A 12,301-nucleotide genomic window follows, 5' to 3' on the forward strand; every position below is an offset into this window, starting at 1 on the left:
TAAAAAATGTGTGTTTCCTCTCTGGGGAAGAAGAGGGGAAGCCATGAGAGTTTTGCAGAACCTGCCAATGCCCAAAGTCCACCCTCAGCTGTGAAGAGCTGGGAGAGGTGGGCAGGAGGGGGAATTTGGTCTTGGGAGGCTCTGAGCCCCCACTGAGCTGGCTGAAATGGCAGCTGGGACTGTGGGATGTCCAAACCAGCCTGGGGTTTGAGGGTGCCTCTCTCAGCAAAGTGTAAGGCAAACATTTGCCACCCCCTCTCTGGTTCCACTGAGGTCCATCTGGTGTGATGCTGAGTTCTCTCTGAAGCCACTTCACCTTTTTGAGGCACGGGCAGTGCCTGTGGTGGCCACCCCTCCCAGGCCCCCTTCTGGAGGGCATCTCTGAGGAAAGCAGTTTGGCAAAAGGGAAGGTTGGGGGAAAGGCTGTCCTCTGCTCTTCATATTCACGCAGCCTGTGGTTTGGCCCTGTCAGCTCCTTCCCTTCTGTTCATCACTTCAGGAAGCTTCACGTCTGTGCTGGTGCTTCCCCAGGTGACCCTATTGACCTTCTTTTTCCAGTTCACTTCCCTTTTTGCTCTTCTTTCTCCAGAATGATGATGGCATGGTCCCTTTTTGGGAGACGTGTCCTTTTAAAAGGTGTTTCTTCTGTGTCGTTTTTGACTTGACTTCCCTGCACAGCTCAGAAGATGTCTGTCTTTCATCTCTCACTGGTAGTTTTCTCCTGACCCTCTTCCTTCTCCTGCTCCACCTCCTTATCTTCTGCACAGGACTTCTTGGTCTGCTCCTGGTTTGCTTTGAGGACTTAAGAGGGCTGCTTCTCACAGTATCAGGACATACCCAAGCAACCATGTGCAGGGTCTTTCAGTAGTCCATGAAACATCAATTTCTGGTTCGTTCTGCTTGCTTTTCTTTCCAGTTTCCAGGAGAACACCCCTGGACTGCACACGGTCCAGGGCAGCAGCATTTTTCATGTATCTCCCACCCTCACAGATGTTCTCTCAGCTGAGGTGGAAAGACCCTTTCCCATACCTCCAAAATAAGAGGCACGCAGTCTACAGATGTGCTTTTTTTCTGACCAGCCAGTACAGTGCGTAGCTTAAAAGGACCCAAAATCATTCCCTGCTTTCCTGCTAATCTTCTAAGGGATGAATGGGGAAAAGCTTATTCTCTTCACCCCCCTCTTTGGAAGTGATCTGTCTGCTCTGCAGAGGGGTGCTCTGGATTTTATGTGTGCTAGGGGTGTCCTTTTCACCGCTCCCAACTCTTGTGTGTGTGTGCAGGTGACCAGATCTCCTTCCGAGTCCAGGTTCGGCAAGTGGAGGACTATCCTGTGGACCTCTACTACCTGATGGACCTCTCCCTGTCCATGAACGATGACCTGGATAACATTCGCAATCTGGGGACCAAGCTGGCTGAAGAGATGCGGAAGCTGACGAGCAATTTCCGCCTGGGGTTCGGCTCTTTTGTGGACAAAAACATTTCTCCTTTCTCCTACACGGCTCCAAGATACCAAAACAATCCCTGCATTGGGTAAGTGGTGGCTGTACCCTGAAGGGACAAGCCCTGTGTTTGCACAGAGCCTGACTGCAGTCTTCTCTTCCCATTCTTGCTTTAGATTATGAACCACACTTAATCTCCGGCTTTTGGGAGTGCTGATTAGCTGAGGGTGTCACTGTGATGCTCCGGAGTGATTTGAGATAGGACAACTTCCAATTTTGCAGAGGTCTTTGCATCCAGAGATGGGAAACTGCTGTATCAGGACCCTGAAGCTGTTGGGTTTTTTTAAGTACCCGAACAGAAGGCAGGTGTAGCAGCCTTTTTTACAGACTTTAAGAAGAAGGAGCAAAAGCCAGAAACTCCTGATTTCTGATCCCTAGTTCTGAGTCAGTTTGGCCTTGAGTAAATCAGTTAAGCTCTTTGTCTCCCTTTTGCAGGAGACCAAGGCAACTTAAGTCCTTCCCAACAGAAGTGCTTGGGGGAAGTGAGGTTTGTGATGGCCAGCAGGACTGATTCATGATTTCTTGTAAAGTGTTTGGTAGATGTTGGGCGGGCTCTTTAATCTTTATTGCTGTGGGAGGAAAGCACACTGGCAGTTGTGAAAGCACAAAGGATGTCATTTGCTTTGCGGTGACATCAGAGCCTTCCTGCCTTCCTCTTTCTTTTCTTTTGCTTTTTTTTCCCCCTTCTTGTTTACTGGAGTCTTTTTATTTGCCTTTAATGGCTGGAGCCCAGGTCAAATCCAGTGAATTGGGGGTTATGCCAGAGTAAAATTGGGTGTAGTGGAGGGTGCCCAGGTTCTGATCTCAGGTGGGTTTGGATATTGGCATGAAATTATGGGTACAGCAGCAAGTGCCCTCCTGGGAGAATGTCATAGTTGACAACTTCATACTCCCCATCTTCGCCTCACCCATTGATGGGATGCTTTCTAGTCATGGAAGGCAGTAAGGGCAGTGTTTTTATTTGAGCCATTTGTGGATACTTACATTTTAAGATCACCACATGAATGTGTGCCAAGCTCTGAGCATGCATCATTTCAGTTTTCCATAGGAGAGACAGATTAAAGAAAATTTATGTCAGCTATGAGTTTCTAGGCAGATTTTGGCATTGACCAAGCATTTGGATCTCATTGCACATTGACCAGACAAAATTATATGAAGCATAGCCAAAAGTGACCACACTGACTGAGCTGGGGAGGTGGCTATCTGCCACCACAGCACTGTACACCGCACTCTTCATAGCTCTTTCCCCCAGAAATTTGTAATGGCCTCAGGATGATGTACTTTGTCATCTGTGTTGTCTTCATCACCCGCTCATGGTACTGGTGGGCTGGGGACAGAATTTCATTCCAGCCAGGGAAATCTCACAACTTTGGCTGGTATGTGATTTAATTGAAGTGACATGGCTTTTGACAAGTGCTGAAGGGTGATGTGAGAAGGAGAGGGTGAAGCTGGACAACTCTGCAGCGAGGCATGCCTGATACTGCTGATGCCCTTTCATCAAGATCATCCAGAGCTCTCACCTTGGCTTTTCCCACCAGGATCAGGCTATCCCTATGTCTTTTTTTGCTTTTACCCAGCTGGTTGCTCTTCTCTTCATGGGTTACACTAAGCCAACCTGGTCTTGGGAAACTATTTAGGAAGGATTGCCCACGGCAGCTCATCTGGTGGGTGCTAGCTTCCAGCTGCCATTTGTCTCCTCTTCATCCAAACCAGGGGTGCTGGCTCCCTGCTGTTCTCTGACAGTGTTGCCTTTCCCTGCCTACTCTGTGAGTGGGTACTTGCTGCTGCAGGGTGGCTTGTTGATGTGTCAGTGAGGTGGGCTGTCAGGTGTGGTTTTGTTTGCAGCTATTTCTAGTGCCAAAGCAGCCTTTGTCAGTGGCCTGTTCCTGTCCAAAAACAAAGCTGTAAGTAAATATGTGGTGCTGTGGGTATGTTCTGCTGCTGGTCCTGGCTTTCTCCTCCTCTTCCTCCTCATGGCAATGGCCATTCTTAAGGTCTGGGTGGGGTGGGGCCCTGTTCCCATGTGGGATCTGGCTGGGATCCTGCCTCCTCCCTCCCAGCCTGGCTCGCTGCTCACCCTGCTCCTAGCTCAGCATACTTACTGGCTGGGACCTTCCTGGAAGGTGTCATTCAGAAGAGATAACATGAAGGAAACAATCACTGGATTTAAAAAGATAAGTAAGGCAGAGGGTTTTACTGAGCACCAAATTGCCCATCTGTCTGCGATAAGATAACTGATCGCTACGCTATGTGCCTTTGCGTAGTCACACAGATATTCATTGTCCTGCCTCTGCCTGCAGCTTCTGCCAGCAAACCTAGAGTACAAAACAAACAAAGAAAAGGATTAAATCATGCATAATGTTCTATTCTATTCAAAATGATAGATAGCCTTGGGATAGTAAGGAGTAGGCAGGGGATGAGACCCTAAGAGGTGAGACTCTACAGTGTGCCATTTCTCTCTTTCTAGACCAGGACTTTGACAGACAAGCAACCAGATGTATTAATGGGTTAAGGGCTGCTTGCTGAGACCCTGCAGTGCAGAGGGTTCAGACTTGGCATGCTCACACCTTGGCTCTAGGTGTGTGCAGGATGCAAGTCTGAACATGGGGCTGATCACAAGGGATGGCTCTGATGGCTGGTGGGGCCCAGGGCAGTGGGACCTGCCCTGTGGTTAGGTGTGTGCATGGCTGTACTGGTGGAAATCCCTGCTCTGGGGTCCCTTGTGAGGGATTTCAAGTTCCCAGCAGTGGTAAATGTTAAGTATTCCTTTGTGTAAAAAGCCTCTTATAGTGTACGCATAGTGGGTCATGTGTCAGCAGAAGCCTTTAATTGTTCTCGGGGTTTTATCTTTGCAGATAAGAGTGAATTAGTGCCAGTCCAGCACCTTTTTAAACACATTTTCTCCTTAACCCTTTTCTTCCCTCTTCCCTGCACACACTGATTTCCCACGCTGCAGGAGCTGCTCTGCTGAACTCTCCCTGCAGCTATGCAGTGAGCACCAGAGCTGCCTCCTCTTTCATACATAAGAAAGTTTTCCTGGTATCCTGCCAAAGCATTTCTCTGCCTTAGGGTGCCACTCCTACCTTTCTGCTCCAGGGGTGCTCTGGAAAGTGAAGATTGAGTTTGCTCACCAGCTTAGAGGGAGAGTGGGAGGCTGCCTGGCTGGTGCTAGTTATTAATTCACCTCATGGTATGCAGTTGCCAGGTGCCTAGTGACATGTTGGGGATGAAGGGTTGCACAAACTGACCAGAAAACTGGATGACAGAGTGAAAATAAATACTGAAAAGTAGTGGAAAAGTGGCAATGATACTCTTGTGTGGTGCCCTTTGATACCCTGCGGAGGGTAGCTCTGGGCCTCCTGCCAAAACATGCTCTCTGCATCACTGCCTGTCGTATCCTGCACTGCAGGATTCCAATGTGAAAACCACTTCGTGGGTGCTGAAACTGCAGAGCCACATGGCCTGGTGCTTGGTGTCTCCACTTGGACCGTATGTGGAGGGAGACATTTGGTCCCAGTGAGATTTCTGGAAACTTCATCTGCTCAAAGCCCCAGGGAAGGAACCAAAACCATGGGATCTACAGCAGACTTTGTGGGTAAATAACCAGAAATCAAAGTGTCCAAAGCATGAATCATGGTGGAAGTTTTTCATCCCTCTGAACTAACATCTGGAGACCGCCTTGATAGACCCGGGATCTTCTGCTGCTCTTGGCTGCTATTGCAGTTCCTACCAACTGACCACTCCTCTGTTCCTCCTGCAGTTACAAGCTGTTCCCCAGCTGTGTCCCATCCTTTGGCTTCCGCCACCTTTTGTCCCTGACTGATAAAGTCGACCGTTTCAATGAAGAAGTTCAGAAACAGAAGGTGTCCCGCAACAGAGATGCTCCAGAGGGTGGTTTTGATGCAATTTTGCAGGCTGCTGTGTGCAAGGTGAGTTGCTCTGACTTCTGGGCTTTTAAGGCAAAATAAGAAGAGGAGGTTTCTTCTGCTTTGTTCTTGGACCAGGGTAAAGAGTTCTTGGAAGTAGCTATTGAACTTTTCTTGCAGAAACCATGAGAGATGCCTTGAAAAGTAGGCACTTTAGTTTTCATGCGCTTTTGTACATGAACAGGCAAAGAAAATGGGTTAATGTGTCTTCTAGTTTAAAAAGGGTAAAAATGGAGCTTCTGCAAATGCAAATTTGGGGCTGAGGCGATTTCATCACACGATTAGACTTGTAGGTGCTTATCCCCCAGCACACAACATTGTGCATTAGCTTAACGCTAAGTGTGTGTCAAACACACGTTGCAGTGGTTGACCCATGCTGGGGGTTGGAGCTGGTTCCTGCTGCTCACACCTTCTCACCTTGTGTGTGGGGCTGGATGATTCCACCTCTGGGTGCCAAGAGCCTGTTCTCCCTCTTTGTCAGCAGAACTGGAGCAGTAATTAAAGCTGGATTTCATTAGCTTGGTGCAGTGTTAGCTACATCTGTAGGGGTTTAAAAGATGTTTGTTTGAAGGTATTTCTGGAACAAGTGGGTGGGTAACCCTGGATCCCTTCGTATGAGGGATGGATGTGCTTGCTCCCCTCTGCCATGTGGCTGAGCTGCCCAGCTTGCCAGGGATGGCTCCATTTGGGTTTTTTCCCCTTTTGACACGTGGTTTGGTTTTTGTTCACTCCAGCCTTGGGTAGTCATTTTGGTTTGGTGTGTTTTCTTCTGCGTCTGGATTTTGGGAGTCGGGAGATAAGTATCGTCTGCAGGAGGGATGGGACACAGGCCTGTGGGAAACTATATCTTCCCTTGCCTGGGTTGGCTTCATTTATGCTTCATGCTCTCAGCAGGACTAAACCTGCCCAGTTGGATTGGATGCCACCTAACAGTCATCTTCCGTCTCCCAGCCTGGCACGGATACTGTTATTGGCACAGTGCTCATCTGGGCATAAAGTGCTTCTCAGTTTTGGAGACATGGTTCTCATGGTTAGAGCAGAGACGTCTCAGGATGGTGACTCATTTGTGCCACCCACTGTATAGTGTTTTGCAATCCCTTCCACCACATTGTTACAAAAATGGGACAGCATTTCCCTATGGTGCAGAAACCCTGCGGTGTGTAGCACCAGGGCTCGCAGTGGAGGTGTTACTGGAAGGCAGGAGACCTGCAAGGTATTTTCTGCATGGTTGTGACAGTCTCAAATGCTTGGTAAGGTCCAAAATCTTTGGCTGTGGCTCTTGAGTGCAAAGCCTAGTCACTTCTAAATACAGAAGATAAATGTTGATGTGATGTCATCTACATTCAGGACAAAGCATCTTCTAGGAAGGATGAGCAGAGGTGAGTGTGTCCACGTCTGATGTTCTTGGCGTGACGTGGCAGGTCAGGACAGAGCAATTTATGCAGCCCTGGTGGTTAATTAGTTATCAGAGCTCAGGGGTGAGAAAGAAAGTCCATGGGACTGGTGTGTGAGGCAGGAGAACTGACTGTGACATGACTCATGCTGATTGCTGGCATGAGTGGCAAAGACTCCATCTGCCCAAAGTTAGAATAGCCAATGTTTTGGGCCAGCTGATTGACCCCCTAAAGCCCATAGCCAAAATGGGACCTAAGTGATTAATTTCCTTCACATCAGCCTGGTGATAGCCCAGATCAGTCAGCGGCCACGGTTGTGGTGGGGCTCACGACTGTCAAAGTGGGTGCAGGTGGTTGATGTCTGGGCTGGAAGTGCTGCTTCTTTGCTCTTTGCTGCAGTGAATGGTGCTTTGTGTCCAGTGATGATCAATGAAGTGTCATGGGGATCAAGCCCTACACAGACAGTAGTTTCTAGTAACTCAGGATCTGTCTTTCAGTGCAGGGAGAGCAGCATACAGATACCTTGGTGCCTTCTGGGGTGGGTAATCTACTGTGGGACCCCACTGCATCTCTCCGGCATGCTCCTGTTATTTCCAGCTTTCACTCTTTCTATCATATTAACCCTTCCAAATATAGGGCAGTTATGACCTTAGAAAATCCCCTGCCTTCTGGGTGATGCAGCTTGTTGACTGTGTAGTACTTAGTGCTCGGCAGCAGAATTTGTGGCATCAAGGGAGACAACCCAGGGATAGCCATCCATGGCATGGCAGACCCTCGCTGTTCCCAAGCCATGGTGCACGAGTGTGGTCTTCTCCTCCCCTTCAAGCTTTGAGATGTCAGACACAATACCTCCTCTGTTGACTAGGTATTTTTAGTCTGTAACTCATATCAAGCATTTCTTCTGCATGAGGTGTCTAAGGGCTCTGTAACGCTCAAGTCATGTTTTTTGGCCTGGTTTTCAACCCAAGGAGAGGGAAAGTTTGTACAGCTAACGCAGACTAACGAGCAGGCCCAGGGTTTGGCTCCTTTCTGAAAGATGAAGATAGGGTAAATGTTATTCTGGAGGCAATGAAAGAGCCAGAGACAATAAGCCTTTATCCTGATCCTAAAATGGTAAGCCAGGAATATTAATCAACCTTCTGTAATTACATTTTCCATTTGCAGTATTTTGGTTTGCTGCCATTCTTGAAGTGCAAGCACTATGTAGCTTGGTGGTATGTGTGTTTCAGATCTTATATACTAAGATGCAGCAAGGAGATAGTGCTGGATTAGAAAATAAAATATCTTTTGAAGTAATTCTGATTGGTGCTTGTTGTATACTGGTACAGGAAGGCTAAGACACCTGTGAGACACTGAGATGCCTTTCAGAGCTATTCAAGTGAAGGAGGTTTTGACTTTTAATCTTTAGAGCATACTTGCCTTGCACCTGTATCTGTTGCTTTCTTCCAAGAGTTCTGCACAAGAGAAACTGGTGGGGGTTTAGACATGCTGATGAGGCCAAGGAGATCTCCTGGCAGCTTGCGCCTTGGCAGTTGAATCCTTCTTGCTCAACACTCAAAACACAAATTTAGGTATTTATTTCAGGCATGGAAATACTGATGCCAGGTTTTGCATCAGTAGGATTTGGAGGGCTGGGCTGTGCTGAGACAGCGGTGGCAGTTGTGCCAGTTGCCATTGGCTGTAAGGAGTGAGAAGCTGGTCTTTCAAGGTAGGGGAAACAATTGCAGCTAGTTGTAGGAGTAGGGGCAGGTTCCATAGCGTGCCCAGCCCTGTGGAGACATGTCTTCCCACTTCACTCTGCTTTGGGTCAGGTCCCACCCCTCCTTTCAAAATCCTTTCTATCCCATGGGGATCAAAAACCAGATGAGGGGGCAGTCGTCTGTGCAGGTTTTTTGTTCAACGATCCTGGTCCAGTAAAAATAAAAGAAAGTCTCTCTGGTTATTTGTTTTAAATGGAGCAGAGTGCTGCTTTGGGTTTCATGGTGGAAACTGCATGCTAGGAGCTGTATTTTCCAGCGTCTGGAAGCTGCTGGCAGAGGTACTATGAGATGCAGCAGCTCCTCGGTATCTTCAGCTCTTTCGGTGTGGCTCAGCCACCCTGTCAGAGACACCCTGGTACGGTGCTCCAAGGCATCAAATGTCTGTTTATTGACACTGATGCTGTGGGTGCTTGTTGCTTTTTGGAAGCAAGTTCCTGAACTGAGCAGCCAAAGTGGTTCTGATGTTGTTTATGTGGGAAAATCTCTGTTGGAGCCATGGAGAGTTTGTCTGTAAAGGGATGCTTAGCCCATGATTTAAAGGCAGGCTTGTCAGGCAGGTGAACAGAAAGCAGCATCCCTGAAGTGGCTGCATCACTGTGGCTTGAATGCAGCTCATTTTCTAAGGAAGTGAAACTCGAATTAATCCTTTTAATCTCTTGGGGAGTTTCTTGGCCTCAGTTGTTTAAAAAGAAAAGAAATCAGCTTTGGATATCCAAAGGAAAGGGAACTGGATGGGCTTCCATCTGGTGACTGAGCAGACCAACAACTGCTTCTTGTGTTAGAGCTGTAAGCACTTCTGGGTTGAGTTCTTAAGAAATTTACATTTTGGCATGAAGATTTTGCCTTCTGTCCAGTGGGATCACTTCAGTGGAATGATTTCTGCTTCCCAGAGCAAAAGAGTCTTCATTGCCTACTGAGCTGGACTGTAACATGCTGGTACATGGCAAAGGGCGGGCGGTGACTAATGCTTCTTCCCCAGCATTATTTGCATTGTGAAGGTGTAGTAAAAATACCTTCTGCAATAGGGATGGAGGAGAAATCTGCTCTGGAGTAGTGTCTGTGAAGCAACAGTTACATGTCCTGGGCAGATCAGCAAGCTTTGGATGATGACTCACATTTGCGAGTGAAAATTGGGCCGACAGCTGCAACTCTACATCCTTCTTCCAGCTCTTGCCCTGCCCATGCAGTGCTTTCCCTGGGACATCTGTAGTTGGGCTGTGGCAGGTCACAGGCTGACATCTTAACTGTCAGCCATGGCAGGTGTCAGATCTTGCTAGAGAAGCAGAGCAGTGTGCTCTGGAGGGGCTGGGTATGCTCACAGAGCAGGGTGCTCTGGAGGGGCTGGGTATGCTCACAGAGCAGTGTGCTCTGGAGGGGCTGGGTATGTTCATCCCCACTGTTCCCATCAGTAAGATTTTTCCCAGCTTTTCCCCTCATCCCTTCCCAAGGGGTCTGTGCTGTGTTGCTCTGAACTGGGGGGCTGGCAGGAGCGGGATGCTGGCTGTGTGTGTGCAGGGAAGGTGTGAGGCTGCAGCTTTGCCGCCAGACAGGCAGGGTGGCCAGCCCAATGGGAAGCTCTGGGACATGGGGCTTTCTGGCTCCAGTCTCTGCCACAGCAGGATCTCCTGCCATGGCTGGCAGACAGGACTTCAGCCTGGCTTGGCATGAGCTGGCAGTGGGAGCAGCCAGGGAGCGCAGGGGAGTGTGCTGCAGTGCTACAGTTTCCAAAAATTTCCTTTGGGCTGCTTTGTTTCCCTCCACTTCCACTGTGGCAAACAGCTTCAGTGTGCTGTTGTAGGCACAGATCTGCTTCTTGGGATGGTGCAAAGCCAGAAACCTGGGGAAGCTCTGTGGGAGGGAAATGTTTATCAACTGAATGCTGTCCTTTTAGTTGAAACAAAAAAAACCCTACCCTTGCTTCTCTCTCCATGCGAAGATGGTGAGAATGTCTGGTCCTTGGCTGTTCATGGATGTGGGTGCACCAAAGCCAGCACCCTCAGGCAGGGACCTCGCTGGGGCACAGCTCAGAAGCAGCCTTTGCAAGCGGGCAGTAAGGGAACTGCTGAGCGAGGATATTGCAGCTCTCTCTGTTGCCTTGGCCTCTCTGCAGAGCTGAGGAAACAAGGTCAGATTAAATGTGTGTGGAGGAATTTGGCAGGTCTCCTTTGGCTATAAAAGCAGCTGAAATTCTTATTCTTGGATCTGGGTAGAGAAGGTCTGGTGGACAGTCCACATACCTCCTCGTGCCTTTTTAAGTAAGTGTGCTGGAAGAAGATGCTGGGAAATGCCAGATGGGCCCCTGACACCTTGTTTTCTTACCAGGGATGGGGTGGACAGCAGTACTGTACTCTTTGAGGAACCTAGGGGCTGCTGCTGGATGGGTGTGTGGCTGAGACCACATGCAGGGTGAGGGATGAAGCGTGGGCTTGGCTGGGGCAGACTGTGTGTCTCACAGGGTTTCTCTGTTCCCAGGAGAAGATTGGCTGGCGTAAGGAGGCGTCTCACCTTCTGGTCTTCACAACGGATGATGTGCCCCACATAGCCCTGGATGGGAAGCTGGGAGGGCTGGTGCAGCCCCACGATGGCCAGTGCCACCTGAATGAAGCCAACGAGTACAGTGCATCCAGCCAGCTGGTGAGGGGGGACACAGGGAACCTCAGAGACCTCAGGGTGTTGGTGGACTTTTCTGGAGTTCAGCCACCACTGACTCCAGCAGCTTTTGGCAAACAACCCCTGACCAGCATGGTTTGAAAGTAAAATTTGCTGCTCCCCTTGGGCACCCACCCCCTGGCAGTGAATGCATCTGTGGTGCTCAAATATGGGTTAGGAGCTTAGTGAGTCCCTTCAGTCTTCTTTGCAAGGGAGAGAAAAGTAACTTCTTGTACTGAAGTGCCTCAGATCTGCCTGCAAAGTGTAGAGGACAGGTAAAACAAGTCATTCCTTTTCTGAAATGTCCAGTGGACTGTCAGCTTCTCCTAAGGGAGGCTGAGTCTGTCTCGATGTGCTTGCACTAGCAAGTGCAACAGGGTGCTCCTCTTATTCCTAGCCTTTGGGCACAATGCTAACATAGGTCTTAGCAATAAATAGGAAAACTGACCCTTTTTTTTTTAATATAAACTCAGTGGACACTTCAGGTGTGGAGGGGCACTTGCCTGTCCCCTCATGATCACATCCTTCTGCAGAAGGGTGCTTTCTTTGGCAGATCACCAGTGCTGCTTATGATTTTTGTTCCTGCATGGATGTTACCTTGTAACAGGAGGTGTTTCTGGATGGAAGACAGGATTCTTGGAGAAACTCCCTTTCCACCCACCTGTGCCATCCTAGCAGGCGTATGTGTACTGGAGTACAGCTCCTGTACCAAGGTGGAGTCATGCTAGGGAGCTGATGGGGGGATGCTGCCTTGGGATTTCCATGTTTGAGTCTTGGGGGCTCTCACTCAGCCCTCCAGTCTGCAAGTAAATGAGGTGGGTTTTTTCTGAGGATAGCACTTCAGAAGCAGTCAGGGGTGTTAAACTCAAGCTGGTCTTTTGAAACTGAGCCCTGGTTCATTAGCTTGTTGCTTGTGAGTAGCTAGAGCAGCATCTTCCTGCCATCCGCTCTGCCTAAGAAGTCTGCAAAACTAAACAGCTTATTGTAATTGCTTTATTGTTTCAGTATACAGAAAGAGCAGATGCTTCTGCTTAGGGAGAAAAATCATTTCACTTCTGCAGTTGTAGATCTCC

The 12,301-nt window shown here is 48.8% G+C and overlaps 1 protein-coding gene across 1 annotated transcript in view; it reads left to right on the top strand.

Annotated features, from left to right (window-relative positions):
- The window catches only part of ITGB5 (integrin subunit beta 5), a 60,377-nt gene that overhangs the window by 15,089 nt on the left and 32,987 nt on the right, over nucleotides 1–12,301 (top strand). The window contains exons 4-6 of the mRNA XM_084265067.1: nucleotides 1,281–1,530; nucleotides 5,260–5,428; nucleotides 11,052–11,213. Of these exons, the coding sequence (XP_084121193.1) occupies nucleotides 1,281–1,530; nucleotides 5,260–5,428; nucleotides 11,052–11,213 (581 nt within the window). The remainder of the gene's footprint in view (nucleotides 1–1,280; nucleotides 1,531–5,259; nucleotides 5,429–11,051; nucleotides 11,214–12,301) is intronic.

Source organism: Gallinula chloropus (genome assembly GCF_964237585.1).
Source record: "Gallinula chloropus genome assembly, chromosome: 5".
Taxonomy (NCBI): domain Eukaryota; kingdom Metazoa; phylum Chordata; class Aves; order Gruiformes; family Rallidae; genus Gallinula; species Gallinula chloropus.